This window comes from Loxodonta africana, chromosome 19 (assembly GCF_030014295.1).
Source record: "Loxodonta africana isolate mLoxAfr1 chromosome 19, mLoxAfr1.hap2, whole genome shotgun sequence".
Taxonomy (NCBI): Eukaryota; Metazoa; Chordata; class Mammalia; order Proboscidea; family Elephantidae; genus Loxodonta; species Loxodonta africana.
Window position 1 is genome coordinate 46749493 of NC_087360.1, and position 21930 is coordinate 46771422.

Below are 21930 nucleotides of genomic sequence, written 5' to 3' on the forward strand. Positions count from 1 at the left end.
ACACAAGCAAAATTTTACTGAAGATCATTCAAAAGCAGCTGCAGCAGTGTATTGACAGGGAACTGCCAGAAATTCAGGCTGGATTTAGAAGAGGACATGGAACCAGGGATATCATTGCTGATGTCAGATGGATCCTGGTTGAATACCAGAAGGATGTTTACCTGTATTTCATTGACTATGCAAAGGCATTCGACTGTGTGAATCAAAAAAATTATAGATAACATTGTGAAGAATGCGAATTCCAGAACACTTAAATGTGCTCATGAAGAACCTGTACATAGATCAAGAGGCAGTTATTCGGACAGAACAAGGAGATACTGAGTGGTTTAAAGTCAGGAAAGATGTACTTCAGGATTGTATCCTTTCACTGTACTTATTTAATCTATATGCTGAGCAAATAATCCTAGAAGCTGGACTATATGAAGAAGAACAGGGCATCAGGATTGGAGGAAGACTCATTAACAACCTGCGTTATGCAGATGACACAACCTTGCTTGCTGAAAGTGAAGAGGACTTGAAGCACTTACTGATGAAGTCCAAAGACCACAGCCTTCAGTATGGATTACACCTCAACATAAAGAAAACAAAAATCTTCACAGCTGGACCAATAAGCAACATCATGATAAACAGAAAAGATTGAGGTTGTCAAGGATTTCATTTTACTTGGACCTACAATCAACAGCCATGGAAGTGGCAGTCAAGAAATCAAAAGACACATTGCATCAGCTGCAAAGGACCTCTTTAAAGTGTTGAAAAGCAAAGATGTCACCTTCAAGACTAGGGTGTGCCTGACCCAAACCATGGCATTTTCAATCACATCATATGCATGTGAAAGCTGGACAATGAATAAGGAAGACAGAAGAAGAATTGACACCTTTGAATTGTGGTGTTGGCAAAGAATATTGAATGGACTGCCAAAAGAATGAACAAATCTGTCTTAGAAGAAGTACAACCAAAATACTCCTTAGAAGCAAGGATGGCGAGACTGCATCTTACATACTTTGGACATATTGTCAGGAGGGATCAGTCCCTGGAGAAGGACATCATGCTTGGCAAAGTAGAGGGTCAGCAGAAAAGAGAAAGACCCTCAATGAGGTGGATTGACACAGTGGCTGCAATAATGAACTCAAGCATAACAACGATTGTAAGGATGGTGCAGGACGGGGCAGTGTTCTGACGTTCTGTTGTGCATAGGGTCGCCATGAGTCAGGACCAACTCGACGGCACCTAACAACAATGAAAACAAATATTTGAAGAAAAGAATATTGCATTTTATCTGAAGAAATAGAAATGAAAGATGACTTAGAAGGTGGGAATTAGATTAGAAAAAATTCTAGTATTTTCCCAAATATTCGGAAACGCACAGGCTTTGTTCAATTATAAGATAAACGTGGAATTTACCAGAAAAATTGCAAATAAGACTGGCTATTTCGGCTTTTAAGAGTTCAGCTATTAATGAATTAAAGATAATTAAAGAGAAGCAACACTCTAAAGGATAAATTTTCTTAATGAGAAGTGAAAAAGAATATGTGGCACTTTAAATCATATAAGAAAGTACAGAGGGACTATAATGTCCTTTAATGCAGTTGTTTAAATACATGGAAAACAGATTATATTTAATAAGACTTAGACATGCTTACTTAATCTTGCTGGAAATGTAATTTTATTGCAATCAGGTTTATTGAATTTTATTGACTTCAATTTCTTCTTAAAACATTTGCAAATAATATAATTTACCTGAATATTTGGCATAACAGTTTGGTTTTTCTTGATTTTAACAGAATGTCATCCGAGTGTTAATGGAATCAAGCTGTTCAAAGTAATTTTATCAGACATTTCTTTGAGCATGCCGTAATCACAGTAACATCTGTCCAGCCAGGATGTCAATTTTTCTGTATTTTTAAAATCAGACGATTTAAAGACATTATTTACTATCAAAAAAAAAAAAAACCATCCTCCCACCTTTTTCAAGTAAAGCGAGGACCCAGCCCACCCTGGGCAAGAGAAAAAAGAAAAATATACGGTGGTAGGCACCGATGTTTGTTGCGACAGAGAAATACGGTAACACCAGGAGATTACGGTACTGGCTGGAACTATTGCCGCCTGTGTTACGTCAGCGAGAGCTGCAAAGTTCTTTGCGGTTCTCTGCTGGTGTCTGAGAGCTGAATATTAAAAGGGTGGTTGTGGAGTTACTGGTTGGCTGTATTTTTTTTTTCTTTGCTATTTTCATTGTTTTTTATTTTAAATTTTCCAGGTAAAGTGATAGCGAACCAGGAGCTTAAAGACATCCGTGGTGGAGGGGTGAGTCAGCTGGTGCAAAAGGACTAGGGAGGGTTTGGTTCTTCGGAGAGACTGTCACCTATTTCCCCCTTCCCAGAGGAGGTGGCAGAGCAGCGCCTGGGACCGAAGGCCGGTCCGCTCCTACCCGCGCGCCGCCGGTGGGGTTCCCCATCCGCGCCCCAGGTGAGTGAGCGGCGACGCTGGTCGCCGGGCGCCGACGTCAACCAGGGCTGGGTGGGCGAGGGCAGATCTCTCCCGGCCTGCAGGTGAGATGAAACCTCCACTTTTCCCAAGCCCCTCCCTCTTTTTTCACTCATTTTTATACCAGCACTCTCTTCCTTCCACCCAGTTCTTTCAAGTATTCTGCTAAGTTGTCTCCTAGTTAACAAGTGTCTTTTTAACCCCTTATTTACCACGCCAAGTAGGGAAAAACGGATTTCTCTAGTTGCTTGTTTTTAGGACAATCTGGGAGGTTTGGGGAGCCCTGGTGGTTCAGTGGTTAAGAGCTACGGATGCTAACCAAAAGGTCGGCAATTCCAATCCTCCAGTCGCACCTTGGAAACCCTATAGGGCAGTTCTACTCTGTCCTGTAGGGTCCGTTTGAGTCAGAATCGACTCGACGGCAAGGGGTTTGGTTTTGTTTTGGGGGGAGGTTTTGAGCTCGGGAATCACAGTAGCCTTTGCCGGGGGATTCCGCCTCAGGGAGGAACCCCGGAATCTTTAGAAGGCAAAGTAAACAGGTCCCTTGTTCACCCCACTCCAGCGCGATTCCCTCTGGTCGGTTTGCAAGTTGTGGGAAAAAAGGGTTCTTCCGCAGACTGTGGCCCCAACACAGAAAATCTGCGAAGCCCCTGTCCCATGGTGCGCCGGCTTGATATTTATGCCTACAAAATCCGCAGTGACTGCCACTTACAAAGGCCCTTCTGCGGAGGGGTGCCCACCCCCAGCCCCACCCCCGCGTCTCCCCAGGAGCCCAGGTGAGGCATCTCGGCTAAAGCGCTGTGGGGGCTGCTGACCCTGTGGCTTGGTAGAGTCCTGGGTCGACCTGGGGTCGCGTTCAGCCCTGGGGACCCGCCTGACTTTGTTCGGGACCTGGCTTTAAGGCCGGCTTGGCTTGTCCACAAACCCGCGGGCTCCGCAGAGGCCAAGTGTGAATTCCTCCTGCGTGAGCGTGCGCAAGGCACTGTCCCTGCGGTCTCCAGGTCTCAGCGGTTCCTTCTCCCAGGCCGCCCCCTCCAGGTGACTGCGAGGCAACCTGTTCAAAGCGTAACACGATAGATCCTCCAGATTCCTCTGGCTCAGCGTGACACACGCCAGCCGCGTCCCGCCGCGGGGACTTCAGCGATTTTAATTTGGCGGTACTGGAGCTCGGAATCAGGCCGCAGGGCTCTGCAGCTGGGGAGGTTTGTTTCCTTCGAATCTTGAACCTGGCCTGAGGACGCTCGGCTGAGCGTGCGAAGGCAGCTTCCCCGCGACTAGGGAGCGGGAGGGGGCTCCTAGCCTGGGTACGACCGCCCGTCGAGCTGGGCAAGGTCACCCTCAGGGTTCCTAGCTCATACGCAGCCTTTCACTTTGGGCTGTTTCAGGAGGAAGCGGGCAAACGATGCTCAGTAGCCGCCTGGATCTTGGCAAACATTTGACACCACGACCCTCAGCCGATTCGCCTAAATCTGGATCTAGCAGGAGCCCATTCCTCATCCTCTGCAGTGCCAGGACAGCCAGACTATCGGTGAATATGGCCGGGGAGCAGCACCCAGATGCCAAGAGTCCTCGCCTCTGAACTTCGCGGCAGACCTGGACTTGCCTGTGATTTGGGGAGGAGAAAGGCGCTGGATTTTTGAGTTTCAGACTGCACAGAATGCTAACTCTTCTCCCCACCAGGATGGATTAGACAGTGCAGAAAAGCAGATTCCTGTAATTCTCTGATTGCATATTTACAAAGCGTTTCCTTGAGCTTCGCGCCAAGCCTCGGGTAGGAAGGGAGTTGGGGCTCTGGACCAGCTCAGCTGGTGGGGAGCGTCGGCGGGCAAACCCGCGGGTCCCTGGCCATGTCAATTTTAACGCCTCGTCCCTTTACGTTGCCTTCTGGAGGTTTCCAGGGCTGGCTGGGGTTGCTTCCCACCCGCGCTTTCTCTCTCACCCCCAACCAAACCCAGCCGGCACGACTTCCCAGTGCCGAGACCTTCTGACTCTGCTCTCTCCCTCCGGCCTCCACCCCCGCCCCCGCCCGGGGGTGGCCCTCGAGAGCCGGACCTAGTCTGGCGCAGGCTAGGACCATGGTGTTTCTCTCCGGGAATGCCTCCGACAGCTCCAACTGCACTCACCCGCCCGCACCGGTGAACATTTCTAAGGCCATTCTGCTCGGGGTGATCTTAGGAGGCCTCATCATTTTCGGGGTGCTGGGAAACATCCTAGTGATCCTCTCCGTGGCCTGCCACCGGCATCTGCACTCGGTCACTCACTACTACATCGTCAACCTGGCCGTGGCGGACCTTCTGCTCACTTCCACGGTGCTGCCGTTCTCCGCGATCTTTGAGATCCTGGGTTACTGGGCCTTTGGCAGGGTCTTTTGCAATATCTGGGCAGCGGTGGACGTCCTGTGCTGCACCGCGTCCATCATGGGACTCTGCATCATCTCCATTGACCGCTACATCGGCGTGAGCTACCCGCTGCGATACCCCACCATCGTGACCCAGAGAAGGGGTGTCATGGCTCTGCTCTGCGTCTGGGCATTCTCCCTGGTCATCTCCATAGGGCCTCTGTTCGGCTGGAGGCAGCCGGCCCCCGACGACGAGACCATCTGCCAGATCACGGAGGAGCCAGGCTATGTATTGTTCTCGGCTCTGGGCTCCTTCTACGTCCCGCTGGCCATTATACTAGTCATGTACTGCCGGGTCTACGTGGTGGCCAAGAGGGAGAGTCGGGGCCTCAAGTCTGGCCTCAAGACCGACAAGTCGGACTCCGAGCAGGTGACGCTCCGCATCCATCGAAAAAATGTCCCCACAGGGAGCAGCGGAGCCTTCAGCGCCAAGAGTAAGACGCACTTCTCCGTGAGGCTCCTCAAGTTCTCCCGGGAGAAGAAAGCAGCCAAAACGCTGGGCATCGTGGTCGGCTGCTTCGTCCTCTGCTGGCTGCCTTTTTTCTTAGTGATGCCAATTGGTAAGTCTTTGCAACACCTCATCTTAGTTCTTAGGGTCTTCACCCTCTTCCCCTTCTGCCCCCCCAGATCACAGCCAGGGGTAGACTCTAGACGAAAGATCTGCATTTCAAACAGCAAAGCTTCCCAGGGCAGTTTGAAAAGGCTCCCTGCTAAAAATGTGGTTTTGCATTCTCTCATTTATATTGTCCTAGGGCAATTTTTCAAATACTGTTGAGTGGCTTCCAGCTGATGCAGATTAATTGGTCTCCTTAATAAGAATGTCAACTTTTCTTAATGCCTTCAGCATGTGTTGAATTTAAATACATCTGCCCTCTTTCAGGAAGCCCTGGTGGCATAGTGGTTAAGTGCTACGGCTGCTAACCAAAAGGTTGGCAGTTTGAATCCACCAGGCACTCCTTGGAAACTCTATGTGGCAGCTCTACTCTGTCCTGTAGGGTTGCTATGAGTCAAAATTGACTTGAGGGCAACAGGTTTGGTTTTTGTTTTGGCCTCTTTCAAAGGAGCCCTAGTGGCCCAGTGGTTAAGAGCTAGGCTGCTAAACCGAAAGGTCAGTGGTCATATTCCACCTAGCTGCTTTGGGAGAAATGTGGCAGTCTGCTTCCAAAAAGATTTACAGCCTTGGAAACCCCATGGGGCAGTTCTCCCCTGTCCTGTAGGGTTCCTATGAGTTGGAATTGACTCAATGGCAATGGTTTGGCTTGGTTTTTGGTTGCCCTCTTTCAAGTCTTTCTCCATGTAGGGGCTGTGGAATGACACTTTAATGTCTGCCTTTGAGTTGCAAATTCTCTTGACTTGAAAATAATCAACATGCTTATTCTAGACAAACATGTAATATTAAATTAGATTATCTGGTAAGGGTTAGTTATGATGATCTGCTTATGCTCTATAGCTTGGTTAGTTTTATTTTCTGGATTCAATTGGAAGAAAGTATGGTGAGCCACAAATAGGGAAAAATAATAATTTTATGTCCAAACCAATTTAAGCCTTAAAGAAATCATCATATTTCCAATAAGTAGATACTTATTTCTTTATTTGAATAGTAAGTATTAAAACAAACACTACTCCTACCTGGAATCATTCCAACAGTTGCAGATGCCACTGTTTGAAAATAATACAATAATTTTACAAATCCAATTTTTACAGTTGCTAAATTAGCTGTTGTCAAAGCTAGTTAGCTCGTTAGGAGTATCAGCAAGCTGCTCCGCTTGGAATAGTCTATCTCTGAAAGACTTGAATGAGTCCTAAAATGGATGTTTGCTATTTTTAGTTTGTGAGCTCAAATATAGACCCACACATTGGTTATCTACTAACTATAGCAAACAAAAAGTCATGATAAAAATGAATAAAAGTTGGTTTCCAATGCCTTACATCCAAAGTTAAATGGCCTGTACTTGAACTATTTAAATTTGCAACTCTGTACAATAATAGCAACTATTATTTTTTTGAGTGCGGACTATGTTCCACACGTATTACCAGATACTTTATTGTTTCATTAGTCCTCTCAACAACTGGGTGAGGTAAGTGTCAGCAACCTGAAATCACAAATGGAAAGAGGACATTCTTCAGGCTCTAGAGCTGCAGTGTCTAATATCATAGCTGCCAGCCACATGTGGTTATTTAAATGCAAAGTAAAGTTAAAATTAAGTAAAATTTGAATTTACTTCCTCAGTCCACTTAGCCACCTTTCAAATGTATACTAGCCAATTATGGCTAGTGGCTACTCTTTTACACCACAGACACAGAGAACATTTCCATCATTGCAGACATTTCTATTCAGCAGTGCTGCTCTGGAAATCCTTCTCAGTCCACTAGCTGACGTTCCATTGTGTCTGCTCGTCACCTTTGCTTACTCTACTCCCAGAATTATAGCACAGCTTTGAATTTATTTAAGTAAGGCTCTTTACCTGGGTCACTGCCTGTTTATCTACCTCCCCACATCTTATCCCTTACTCCCTCCTGAAGTTTGTGCATTTATTCATTCATCTACTCCCTAAACAAGTTTGTGAAGGGATAGAAAACTGGATCAGATTAGGGGACATACAGAGCCAGATGGTGGATGGTCCAGGTGGTGATAGATCGCCTGGTAGTCTGGCACTCTGATGGGGACTGAGCTAAACAGGGATATGAGGCACAACGGGTTGGGTCCTGATGTCCTCTAGAGGAAAGTGGGCCCTTGTTTCTAGTTATAGCCTCCCTCTTGGGACTGGTCTGTCAAGGAGTTAGTAATACTGAGGTGAGGATTTTATGGTGAAAGGGAGCTGTGGCAAAACAGCTTTCAGAATCAGTGAGTTTCCTTTAAATCCCAGTTAGGGTGGGGGTAACAGGACAGATATTGGAAACATGTAGTTAACAGTGTCCTACTAGGCTGCTGAGTAGGGCGAAAGATCCCTAAACTCACCCATTTGTGATCCACAGGTTCGTCTTAACACCAGTGAGTCAGGAACCATTTCTTCCAGCATTTATTGACTGGATAATAAGTACCAGGCACCGTGTTAGACAGTGAGAATAAAAGGATGAAAAGATACAGTCCCTGGCCTCAGTGATCTCACAATCTAGTTAAGGAGAGAAACTGTGAACAATTACTATAAGCCTGTAAGATTGGTCCTCAAAGAGGTATTACAAGGTGCTGAAGAATGGAACAGTTATACCTGGGACTCTCTATGGAAGCTTCCAAAGGCACCAACATTGAGCAGGAATTTATGGAAAACCGCATTACTTCAGTTGGGCCATCAGTGGGTTGTTATTTAATTTTATTAACTATCTTATGCACATTTTTTCATGCAGAATGGGAACAGAAGATAAATGTGCCATTATATTAGCATCCACAAGGGACATGAGCTCTTAAGCATGACAAATACTCTCTTGGGAGGAAGAAGGTTATCAGTCTGCCCTAGGCTGCTGGAAAGCAGTGGCATTAGGTGCTGAAAGCGGGGGCCAAGATGAGTGTGTTATACAGAACTGAGAGGTGAAGCACCCTGTGCGGTAGCAACCCGCCAGAATTACCAGGGAATTACCACTCTATTTTAACACTGCACATCCCTCCTGTATTTTGTGAGAAGACTGCCTCCTTACTGCCCCTACACTTCCCTCCTCCCGACCAAAGCTGAGCTCGTTGCTGATTGAATAGTGTGATTGCAGGTAGGAATCTGGCTTGCCTGCTCCCAAGTCTAAATCCTGCTAACCTTGTTTCATTTTGTATCATATATGTTTGATTAAAATTCAGAATCCCTTGGGGAGGGTTGGGATCACGTTTAAAGTTGTTATCAGTCATTTACACTGTAGAGAGAATGTTTTTAAAAACAGGTTTTGATTGTGGAGATGAACAGAGAGAATACAAAGGTGTTAATCTTCAACGTCTGAAACAAGATGAAGGGTAAAAATTGTCTGTCCATGGCCTGAAGTGTGCACCTTCTTGGCCTAGTTCATCCTTTTGTCTGGATAGGACTCACTAGTCCCAGAGACAGTGAGTTGGAAGGAAAAAAAATGTTGACCTGAGATTCAAACCTAGAGTGTCATTTTAATAAAACAAGGGACATAATACATGTCCGCTGGCTAGCATAGTGCTTACCACAGTGCTTAACGCCACAGACTAGACGACAATAAATGTTAATTTTATCAGAATTCGTATGACTCACAGACCATTACTGACATATGTCAACAAAAGGATGTTGTTATGAAGGGTAGATACGCTTAGAGATCTGAGAAAGACAGACCATCAGAAAAAAATAGGTGAAGGGATGCAACATTGATTGAACATATATATGTATTCTATACCCAATAACTTATTTGAATACAAAATATGGTATCATCGTTGGACCTAAGCCATTGCTGTTATCTCTAAATCAAAGGATGCAATGTTGGGCTGAGATGGTGCTCAGGTGGATATAGCATATTTGAGAATTACGTGAGAAAAGGACAAGAGGCAACCCAGTGGTGGTGAGGGAGAAGGCATTCTAAGTGGGTTGTTTGGGGAAGGTAGAGCTGGCAAGGGGGTTATTAGGTGGGAACATTCAATTCATTCAGCAAAAATTTATTGAGCATCTACTATGTGCCAGGCAGCTAGACAATCACTGGAGATCCAGACACATCCCTGCCCTAATGGAACCTGAAAAAACTGAACAAATAAATACACAGCAGAATTTCAGATTGTGATATGTGAAACACAGCAAGGAAAAGGCAGCAAGTACGTTGCTGACATAATGATGCTGACTCTTTGTAGATGCCCAAGATAACCAAAGGTTAAGTGTTGCCTTACTGCAGGCACAAAGGGATCAGGCCCCTGACTGTTACCAAAATGGTAGACCTCTTAGAGATAATGGTATGAAGAGAATCTAATAGTCATTATGATTGTAAGATAGAAGTACAGTTTTTCAGTTACTCTTGCTGTACCACAAGCTTAATGCTGTACCAAAACTTAATGGTTTAAAGCAGCAACCATTTTATGGCTCATGATTCCACGAGTCAGGAATGAGTCAGGGCACAGCCTGCCAGGGCTGGCTGTCAGTCTCGGTGTCACACTCTCTTCCTCCTGTGGTCTAGACCCGCATTCTTACAGGGTGGCAGTTCTCTTCCAAGATAGCAAAGGCAGAAGCTACCGGGCCTTTTAAGAGCTTGACGACGTCACTTCCACTTCATCCTGTGGTCCAAGCAAGTGACAAGGCCATCTAGGTTCAAGAGGAGGGGACATAGGCTCACCTCTCCATGGAGGAGTAGCAGGGATGAGGAAATTGTGGTCATCTTGTAGAGTTCTTCCATTATCTATTGAGAACTTTCCATGTGTCAAGCTTTGTGCAATGCACTGAGTAAAAACAGTTGGGGTCCTTGCCTTCCTGGAGGCTTCTAATCTCCAGGGGGAGATAAACATTAATCAAATAACCACATAAAAAAATTGAAAACTGTGTAAAGTGCATTGAAGGGGATGTGGATGTTGCCTTGCAAACAAAGACTGTGGTAAGAGAGTTCCTACACAGGGAGCTCAGAAAACACTTGCTGGGAAACCTACTTTTGAACAGAGATCTGTAGAATGAGCATGTGTTTAGTAGTTAAGAGGGGAGTGAGGAGACAGAATGGGAAACACCTCCAGCAGGGTGGGCCTGATGTCCATGAGGATTTTCAAGAAGGCCATTGTGGCCAGAGCTAAGAGGCCAAGAGATAACTCATGTCCAGTAAAGCTGGAGAGGGAGGAACGAGACCAAACAAGCCTTTATATTCATTTTATGAGTTTTTGCTTTTATCCTAAGCTGACTAGGAAGCAGGGATGACACGATCAAGTTTATATCTCAAAATATCAAAGGCTTAGTGAAAAGAAGATGTGGATAGACCAGTCGGGAGACCTTTACATAGGACAGGTGAGATCCTGACAAGGGCAATCCTTCTAATACGCTGATTAAAATATTTATTTCCATGAACTATTGCATAGTTCTGGATGCCTCTTTTGTCATTCCCTCCAGAGCAGATTTACCAGAAGACATTTCCCGTGATTACGAATAGTGTAACCAGACTTGGCTGAAATAAATTTTGACCCCTGATGAGGATTTACCACATGTTCAAAAGAATGTGCTGCGGGCTCAGACGATAACGACAATGAGTTCTGACAACGTTTGGGACCATAGCTGACTTTTTCGAATCAGTCCATAGACAGACAAATTATTACTTTGAAGGCGACAACACTTAGTGACTAATGCATTCCTATGTTTTGTTGCTTTAGAGTTTCACATTCTGATGTTTATAAAGAATTTTGAATGTAAAATATTTTAAAAAGACACTTTTCTAAGGTATTTTCCTTGTCTAGAAACTGTATTTTAACCCTGGTATTTTATTCGCCAATTTGACACTTGCACATTTCTTTAGAAGCTGAACATTTTTTACCATGTTTTTATTAGTTATTTTTATTTCTTCTTTTGTGGAATCGCACGTCTGTACTTTTTGGCCACTTTTTATAAAGTTGTTTTTCTATTTCTTTTTGACCTGTACGCTTATTGCATGCACTAAAGATATCCATCACTTATTTATCAAAACGCCAGTTTTCTCATGTTGTGTTCAGACGTGTTGAGAAAATATTTTCTAAAACCTAATGTGATCTTTTTCGTGAACTTCCACAGAAACACACACACGCTTTTTGTTTAATCCTATAAACTCAGTTTGATCTGGTAATTTAAACAATGTCTTTATACGCTCAGTCTCTTTTGGATAACTCGGCCTTTTAGATGTCCTCCCCTCCTCCCTGACACTGTCTAAGGCGATGACCAGGCACGGGGGCTTACAGAACCTCACAGGAGCCGAGAAAGGGTAAAAAGTAAGGGACTTTGAGTCTCAGCTGACCCTTTGCTGTACTTTTTGCACTGTTCTCCCTGGATCAGTTGATTTAGTCTAGTGGCTGTCCCCTGGACTCTAGTCCCCAGCCACCCTGCAGTTATCCTGTGATGAATCCAAGGATGCCCACCCATAAACCCTTGTTCCCACCTGATGACCCAGCCCCATTCAGTCCTTGCTATGACTCCAGACCCTCAAGGACTATGACTTCCATTTGGTTCTGACTTGGGTGACACCCACTCTTTTGCCAGGGAGTCACTTTGCCCCTACAGCCCCCATGATCACCTTTGGCAAGCTCCTCAGCCAAATTCTCAGCAATGCTTACATCCCTATCTCAGAGTATGGGGGAGCCCGGTGGGCTTCTTCCATGCCACAGGCATACCAGCTCAGGCTCTCCAGCTCTCCGTGTCCAGCCATGCTGAATACCACTTCAACAGGTACGGGAATGCAGAAGGATTCTCCCAGGGATGCAGAAAGGAAAGTGTGGCAAAAACCACTTCTGCTCCCACTTCTATCCCCAGAGTCTCTTAAATGCTTCTACCTTCCTGGTTGAGAAAGGAGCTCAGAACAAATGCCTGATTCCTTCCTACTACCTCCTCTCCTCTTTCCCCCTGCAGTCCCCCAGGAGAGACAGGGAAGGCTTACCTCTTCCCTTTTCTGGCTGGATGGGACACTACTCTGTAGGATGTCCTTCTCCTTCTCAAGGTGGCTTCCACCTTGTATGGAATAACAATGGCAAATGGGATGCAGAGGGAGAGAGAGAGAAAGATGTACTAATAAGAGAATAAAAGTGAGTATTTAAAAATACTTTAATCTTTACACATGCACACATACATTAAGCAACTGTTTTTCCCATTAAGTTATGTCAAATGGCCATATATTCTTAAAAACCATAAAACATTGGGTTTTTTTGGTTTTTAAAAGATGTATAGACATTTTATGTTTTTATGTAGTGAAATATTTTAATCTTCTTCATGGATTGTGCCTGTTCAGGAATGCTTGGAGAGACCTTCCCCAACGTAGGTCAGAAAACCTACATTTTCTTCTAGTTCTTTTAGAGCATGATTTGTAATCTGCCTGGAAATTTTTTTGTGTGTTTTGGTAGATGATGTCTAATTGTATTTATTTCAAAATCGTTAGCTAGGTAACCTCAAATGATTTGTTGAATACTGGTTATCCATTCTTTCCTGTCTTATTCAAAAGACTACCTTTCTTATATTAAAAAGAATCTCAAATCTACTTAGAGATTCCCACTTCTGTACCATTTATTTGTCTCTCTACTCTGGCGTTGGTACCACATTATTTTAATTACTGCGGTTTCATAACATTTTAACATTTTCTGATTCAAGGCCCCTGGAAAAGGTTTTTCAAAGTTATCTTGTCTCTTCTTGCAAGTTTATTCTTCCAGGAAACTCAGGTCAGGACACATTTTGTCAAGTTACGCCTTGCTCCCACTGACACCACACACACACGCACTCACACACACAACACTCACACACACTCACACACACTCACATGCACATCCAGTCAGATGTTGATTATAGTTTTTAGAATGTACAGATTAATTTGAAAAGTCATGTCTTTACAACACTGAGATCTCCCCTTAGGAAATACGACATGTCTCTCCATTTGTTTCCCAAACTACCTTTAAACTGTTGTTTAATTAATTGAACACTTTGCTTTTAGTCACATGTATTAACATCTCCTGGAAAATTTATTCATAGAACAATGAAGCTGGAAAATGCTACTTTGGTATTTCAACATTATTTATTGGTTTTAAATCAATATATTTCATTATATTAAGGAAGTGTCTTCCTATAGTTTACAGAACAATTTTATCAAGAATGAATTTTTAATATTACCAAATGCTGCTTTTCTATTGACATTGATTTGAAAAACTTTATTTCACAATATTAACTTATCGATAAATTTTATTTTTGCAATATTAACCTACCCACATATTCTAGGATTAAATTCTACTTGATCAGAAGGCATTACTCTTTTTTATATTACTGCATTATACTAGGTATTTATTTCTGATTTGTAATTCTGTTTCTACGTAAAGTAAGTCTATAATTTTTCTGTGCTGTCTTTGTTACATAGTGGTTTCAGGTTTATAAAGTGAATTGTGACACTTTTCATTTTTTCTATGATCTCTAACAGTTTAAATAGCATAAGAATTATGTGTTCCTTGAGATTTGAGAGAACTTGTCCATAAAACATTTGGGCACAGCTCCTTTTATGGATACAATTCTGTGAGACTGGTTTCTATTTCTTCCATGAATTGTGGTCTATTCTGATTGTCAGATTTGATAACCTTTCTTTTCTTATTTTTCATTTTCTTTCCCACTGAGATGCAACTTTTTAGCATAGAATCTATGTGAAATTTTGTCATTTTTAATTCTTTTCTATCTGGTTATTTCTACTTTTCATTTCTAACATCATGTATTTTTTTTTTTTTTCCAAAGGACCCAGGTCTTGGATTTATTCATTTTTTTTTTTTTAAATCTGTTTCCCAGTGCATTCGTTTTATCTCTAGAAATTGCTTTCTTTTATTTTCCTGGCCTTATGTGTGTGTGTGTGTGTGTGTGTGTGTGTGTGTTTTAATTAGCTTGAGCAGAAGATTTATTTCCTGTCTTTTAATTCTTCCTTATTTAAGATTAAAAACAATCAAAGCCGTACATTTTCCCCTGAGTAATCTTTTTAATTCTTTCCTTTATATATTAGTAGGCAGTGCTTTCATCCTGTCAGTCTGTATTTCCACTTTCAATGTCTCCTTTGTTCCATGCAGACAGGAGAGGGTTGGCTTTGTTGTTGTTTGTTAATTGGAAAATAATTGGTATTTTTATCCCTCACTTTTTAAAAATTAATTTCTATAGTCAGGGAATATGAACCAAACAACTTCAAGCTTATGGAATTTATTGAGTTTTTTTTTATGTCTTAATATTGATCAACAATTAACGTATTTCATAGCATTCATACTTAATGGATATATATTAATTAAAATTTAATAGTGGTATTTTTTCAGATCCTCTTTATCTGTTATTCTGTTTTTCATGTACATTATATTTATCAAACATTGAGAGAGGTATGATAAATTTTTTCACTGCTACTGATGTTCTTCAAATTATTTCTCAAAATTGGAAGTCCTTTATGACTGAATAATATTCCAGTTGCTTTATATATGTTGATGCTGTTGTTTGGTACTTAAAATTAATTATTTAATTAATTTTTCTTGGTTTATACATTTAAAAAATTAGTTATAAACTCTAATATATTTTTGTCTATACTTTTTAATATACCTTTGCCTATCTATTTATATATAACATTTTATATCAGCTTATGTGTCTCACAAAGCCCTGGTGGTGCAGTGATTAAGAGCTCGGCTGCTAACCAAAGGTCAGCAGTTTGAATCCACCAGCCACTCCTTGGAAACCCCATCAGGAAGTTCTACTCTGTCCTATAGGGTCACTATGAGTCAAAATCAACTCAATGGCAATAAGTTTGGTTTTTATTTTATGTATCTCACGTCAAATGGATTTTTCATAAATGATCTATGTTTCTAATATAATAATTTGTCTTTTAATAAGGATTTAACTAATTTCCATTTACTGTAAATGATATATTTGGTTTGTTTGTTTTTCTTCTTGTTTTATGCTTTCTGGATTTGTGTTTCCTTTCTTTTCCTTCTTTTTCTGTCTCTTGCAAAATGGTCCATATATATTTATTTTTCTCTTTTTAATTGTGCAGTGCCTTGGAAAAGTTGTCTCCTATTTTAATTCCACTGGAATTAGCTTCAAACTTTTCAAAGTTGAGCTTTTTAAAAGCAGGTTTAACCTTTCTTTCCCTCTCACCACCACTCCACCACCCTGCCTCTGCCCATGTAAAATAAGTTTAACATATTTTTATTGTCCCTTCTCTCTGAGACCCACATCTATGTCTTGTGAATAAAATCTTACATTTTAAATATAAACTATTTCTATTAAGTTTTTTGTATTACCGGTCCTGTCTTTTGTATCTTTCTATGATTTAATTTACCAATATTCTACTGCCCTCTTGTATACTTTTATTCACTCTTTAGCACTTGATTTTACTTTATCTATCCTATAAAACAGAGGTCAGCAAACTATAACCCACACCCTGTTTTTGTAAAGTTTTACTGCAACACCAAAACAAAAAACCAAACCCACTGCCATCTAGTTGATTTCAACTCAGCGATCCCATAGGGTTTTCAAAGCTGTAAATCTTTACAAAAGCAGACTGCCACATCTTTCACCCCCGGAGACACTAGTGGTTTCGAACTGCCGACCTTCTGGTTAACTGTCCAGGGCTTTAACCACTATGCAACCGTGCTTCCTTACCAGAACATAGCCATGCCCATTTCTTTATATATTGCCTCTGGCTGCTTCCAAACTACACTGGCAGAGTTGAGTAGTTGCTAAATAGACTGTATCACCCACAAAGCTTAAAATATTTACTATTATATTAAAGAAGAGTATAGAGCTAAATAAAATTTTACGAATAAAGATATATGCAAAATACATTTTCTAAGCCCTTACATGCCTGAGTCTAAAAAGATGAAAGACAATTTGTCTGAACTCAGCTTGTATGTCTTTTTTTTGGGGGGGAAGGGTAAAATATACGTAACATAAAATTTGCCACTTTAACAATTTTAAGTGTACAAATTCAGTGACGTTAGTTGTATTCACAATGATGTGCAACTAACACAACTATTTGTTTCTAAAACTTTTTCATCACCCCGAACAGAATTTTGGGGGTTGTGTACCCATTAATTCCCCATTTTCTGTTCCTCCCCATCCCTAGTCCCTGGTAACCTTTCGCTTATTCTAGATATTTCATATAAGTGGGATCATACAATATTTGTCCTTTTGTGTCTGGCTCATTTTACTCAGCATGATATTTTCAAGGTTCATCTAGGTCATAGCGCATACCAGAACTTGGTTCTTTCCTATGACTGATCAGTGTTCCTTTGTATGTATTTACCACATTTACAACTTATTGACTTTTTATTTTTAGGCATTTGCTTTATTTATGGAATTATTTTTAAGCCAAGATGCTTATAAAATTTCCACGCTATCAAAATTCAAAATGTCTCATGGGGATTTCTAGCTGGGGGTGTCTTTTCATTGATACTGCCTGCGATCCAATGCACCCTTTTGCTCTGAAGCCAAAGATAGTAGTCTTTGATGATCGCCTCCTCTTTTTTTTTTTTTTTATTTCTCCCAATAGTATTATTAGCCATAACTTGGATCTTCTATATCTACCCCCTTGTCCTTTTGTTTTTCTCCCACATTAGTCATGTTTTTGCTATTTTGTCTTCCATTCAGATTCCTCAAGCTCATGTTCTTTTTCACTCGTTTTAGTCATTATTGCCTATCTCCACATTGCCTCCAGCGTACTCCTTTTTACTGGCTGATTGTTCCATCTTCGTTGTTGCCTACGCTTGTGTTGTAAACCAATAGTTTCTTTATTTTCGTTTCAGTACAATTTAGAGATTTTCTTCCGTATCGTGGTTTAAAGGTGGACATTTGCCCTGATTCCGCAGGTTGATCTTCCCTACTGAATAGCTGAACCTTCCCATGAGAACAGCATTTTGCTCTTCATTTTTGTTTGACTTTACACAGGGTGATCTCGTATTAAAATTTAAAATGGATTCTCTTAGAAACTGGGTAGATCTCTGTTCAAATCTGCCAGACCCAGATCAAGGGCAGAAAGAGAAGGGTTGTATTTGTTGTGTTTAAGGTTTTCCAGAGTACAGAGCTATTTGTCTCTGGGGAGCAGAGGAGATAGATCTGAAAACAGCAGAAACACAGAGTTTCACTTCTGCACAGCAGCATTTCTTCTTGTTTGCTTGGAATGGCAAGTGCAGTGACCTTTCCTCCAATTGGTGTGACTGGTCTTCTGGGAGTCATGCCTGCATAGCCCCCCTTGACTCACCTTCTGCCTAGGAAAGCCAAGTCACCTTTCCATTCTGCGTGGACCCCAGCATCTGTACGCTCCTCAAACACTCCAGTACCATTGAAATTTGTCTTTGAAATGCCACCCCATAGCCTGATTGTGTCTCCAGCACCTGTTATTATAAGCCCTGGGGGATGCTTCTGAGAAGCAACTGGGAGCATTTACCTTTACTCTTTTTTCTTGAGGTGAACTGAGGACTCATCAGTCCTTCTTTCAGGCTGGTTCTTACCAAACTGTAGCGTCCAGAAATTTCTCAGAGATTCTGGCTTATGGATATTCTGTTGTGATCCATAGGGTTTTCACTGGCTAATTTTTGGAAGTGGATTTCCAGGCCTTTCTTCTTAGTCTCTCTTAGTCTGGAAACTCCACTGAAAACCTGTTCACCACGTGTAACTGTGCTGATATTTGAAATACCAATGGCATAGCTTCCAGTGTCATTGTTGTTGTTGTTAGGTGCCATCGAGTTGATTCCAACTCATAGCGACCCCTATGCACAATGGAACAAAACACTGCCCAGTCCTGCACCATCCTCACAGTTTTTGCTATGCTTCTGCCCATTGTTGCAGCCACTGTGTCAATTCATTTCATTGAGGCTCTTCCTCTTTTTCACTGACCCTCTGCTTTACCAGCATGATGTTCTTCTCTGGTGACTGATCCCTCCTGATAACATGTCCAAAGTGTATGAGACATAGTCTCACCATCCTTGCTTCTAAGGAGCATTCTGGTTGTACGTCTTCAGATTTGTTTGTTCTTTTGGCAGTCCAAGGTATATTCAATATTCTTCACCAAGACCACATTTCAAAGGCATCAATTTTTCTTCCATCTTCCTTATACATTGTCCAGCTTTTGCATGCATATGAGGTGATTGAAAACACCGTGGCTTGGATCAGGCACATCTTAGTCCTCAAGCTGACATCTTTGCTTTTTAACAATTTAAAGAGGTCTTTTGTGGCCGATTTGCCCAATGCAATGCATCTTTTGATCTCTTGACTGTTGCTTCCATGGGTGTTGATTGTGGATCCAAGTAAAATGAAATCCTTGACAACCTCAATCTTTCCTCTGTTCATTCTTATGTTGCTTATTGGTCCAGTTGTGAGGATTTTTGTTTTCTTTATGTTGAAGTGTAATCTATTCTGAAGGCTGTTGTCTTTGATCTTCATCAGTAAGTGCTTCAAGTCCCCTTCACTCTCAGCAAGCAAGGTTTGTGTCCTCTGCATAACTCAGGTTGTGAATGAGTTTTCATCTGATCCCCCATTCTTTTTCATATAGTACAGCTTCTTGGATTGTTTGCTCAGCATACATGTTGAAAAGGTATGGTGAAAGGATACAATCCTGGCACACACCTTTCCTGACTTTAAACCATGCAGTATCCCTTTGCTCTGTTCAAATGACTGCCTCTTGATCCACGTACAGATTCCTCACGAGCACAATTAATGCTCCAGAATTCACATTTTCCACAATTTGACCCATAATTTGTTATGGTCCACACAGTCAAATGCCTTAGCATAGTCAATAAAACACATGTAAACACCTTCTGGTGTTCTCTGCTTTCAGCCGGGATCCCTCTGACTTCAGCAATGATGTCCCTGGTTCCACGTCCTCTTCTAAATCCAGCTTGAATTTCTGGCAGTTCTCTGTCAATATACTGCTGCATCTGCTTTTGAACGATCTTCAGCAAAACTTTGCCTGCATGTGATATTAATGATATTGTTTGATTTCTTGGGAATAAGCATAAGTATGGATCTCTTCCAGTCAGTTGGCCATGTAGCTGCCTTCCAAGTTTCTTGGTATGGACGAGTGAGCACTTCCAGCGCTGCATCCAATTATGATGTCCTTGATGTCTGGTCTTCGGTCACTAGTGTTCAACGTGTCCAATCTACTCTTGAGATGGCCTCTAAATTCAGGTGGGATATACTCAAGTCATACTTTGGCTCTCTAGCACGGACTTGTTCTAATTCTCTTCGGTTTCAGCTTGAACTTGTGTATGAATAATTGATGGTCTGATCTGTGGTCAGCCCCTGCTTGTTCTCACTGATGATATTGAGATTTTCCATTGTCTTTTTCCACAGATATAGTCTATTTGATTCCTGTGTATTCCATCTGGCAAGGTCCACGTGTATAGTCACCATTTATGTTGTTGAAAAGAGGTATTTGCAATGAAGAAGTAGTTGGTCTTGCAAAATTCAATCATGTGATCTCTGGCTTGGTTTCTATCACCAAGGCCACATTTTCCAGCTTTCACCTTCCAATCACCAGTAATTATCAGTGCATCCTGATTGCATGCTCGATCAATTTCAGACTGCAGAAGTTGGTAAAAATCTTTAGTTTCTTCATCTTTGGGCTTAGTGGCTGGTGCATAAATAGTCGTATTAACTGGTCTTCCTTGTAGACACATGGATATTATCCTATCACTTACAGCGTTGTACTTAAGGATAGATGTTGAAATGTTCTTTTTGATGATGAATGTAATGCCATTCCTCTTCAAGTTGTCATTCTCAGCATAGTAGACCATATGATTATCTGATTCAAAATGACCAATACTAGTCCATTTCAGCTCAAATGCTTAGGATATCAATGTTGATGCATTCCATTTCATTTTTGACAATTTCTAATTTTCCCAGATTCACACTTTGTAAATTTCCAGGTTCATAGCAACACACAAGCCACCATAGTATGACAAGCTGACAGACAGGTGGTAGTACTCAAGATACACAGTGGCAACAACAAGGGATTTGAACATACCAATGATCATGAAGATGGCGCAGGACTCAGCAGTGTTTCATTCTGTTGTACATGGGTTTGCCATGAGTCGGAGCCGACTCAATGGTAATTAACAACAGTGTTTCTATTGTGATGTAAAATTTCACCTATAAGAATATTCTTTTAGATTTGTTAACAATTTTTAGAAAGAGAATAAGTTCAGCTTGATCTAGAAGTCATTGCCTCAGCTCAACCTCAGTTTCTCCATGATATCATAGTGTGAAGCAAAAATAAGAATAACCTTAAGTATGATCATTTCCTTTGCTACTTTCGAAGTTTGTGGTTCAAAACAAAGTATACCCCTCATTCTACAGCCTTTGCCTGTCTACACAGTTAGAACAAGATACCTTTAGGGTGTGATAGTGCCCAAGTCCCTGAATAGTTCAGTAAGCTGAGCTTTTTCTTGTGGCACTGATCACAGGAAGATTAGGTGAAATCACATGAAGAGTTAGTAATCTCTTCCCAGGAAAAAGAAGCACAATACATATCTGGGGATATGTAGTGCTTATATACACCGGGCACCTCCTGCATGTAAATTCATCCCCAGAGCAAGTCTGCTTGCTCATGTTAGAGATGAGGGAACTGAGGCCCAGCAGGGATTAAGTGACATCCTGATGTAGCTCCTTAGCTGCCTTCCTTAGAATAGCAGACAGGGATCCAGCTGCACACCTGAAAGCCCTGGTCTCTAACCTGGCTCTGCCCCTCCTCTGAACTCCCATTTCCTTATCTCTAGTAATAGTGGCTCGTATTGGGCCAGTGGCTTTCAAACTTCTTAGCTGCAGAGCTCTTCGTTCAAACAAAATCATCCTCAGAAGCCCATGGTATAAGACGAATAAAAGTGGCCCTGTGACTGCTGGAACTCTGAGTCTGGATGCCCAGTCCTCCCCACTGCTGGCAGTGGCCACTCCAGAGCAGGTCGCTAACAGGATCTGATTCCAGACTCATTAAGTGGTATCTGAAGAAATTCTGGAAGCAGTTTGGTTTGCATTTTCAAAAGAGAAGGAGGGGAAGTTGACAAATGGCACACTGGCTGTCATTATTCTGGAATGCTGGCAGAGAAGTAGTCTTTGCCCAAAAAGGGTTTGAAAACGGAACATTGCACACTTTTTTTTTTTAATGTGCTATCCACATTTAGCTTATTGCCAGGGCATCTAGTTGCCAGTTAAAAACCCGCTGTTTATAAGTTGCCCATGTAATTTGACCTCTTACAATGAAAACGTTCTTGCAGTTTACCCGTATCTGTAACACTATTGCTTTTTATTTATTTTTTTTTTTTGATTTTGCTACCAGTGGGAAATAACTAAAGGAGAATCTCAGAAATGGATTTTGTAAAAGGAAACTCTAGGAGAGGGACGAAACCCCAGACTAGGAAACCACTCCTAAAGAATTTCTAGTGGTTCTCAACTAGGGGCAATTTGGCAATGTCTAGAGATGTTTTT

General features: G+C 41.8%; 1 protein-coding gene across 1 annotated transcript in view; it reads left to right on the forward strand.

Annotated features, from left to right (window-relative positions):
- Positions 1-3806: 3806 nt before the first annotated feature.
- ADRA1A (adrenoceptor alpha 1A) overlaps positions 3807-21930 on the forward strand; it is a 108649-nt gene continuing 90525 nt past the window's right edge. The window contains exon 1 of the mRNA XM_003412463.4: positions 3807-5439. Within this exon, the coding sequence (XP_003412511.1) occupies positions 4557-5439 (883 nt within the window). The 5' untranslated portion in view covers positions 3807-4556. The remainder of the gene's footprint in view (positions 5440-21930) is intronic.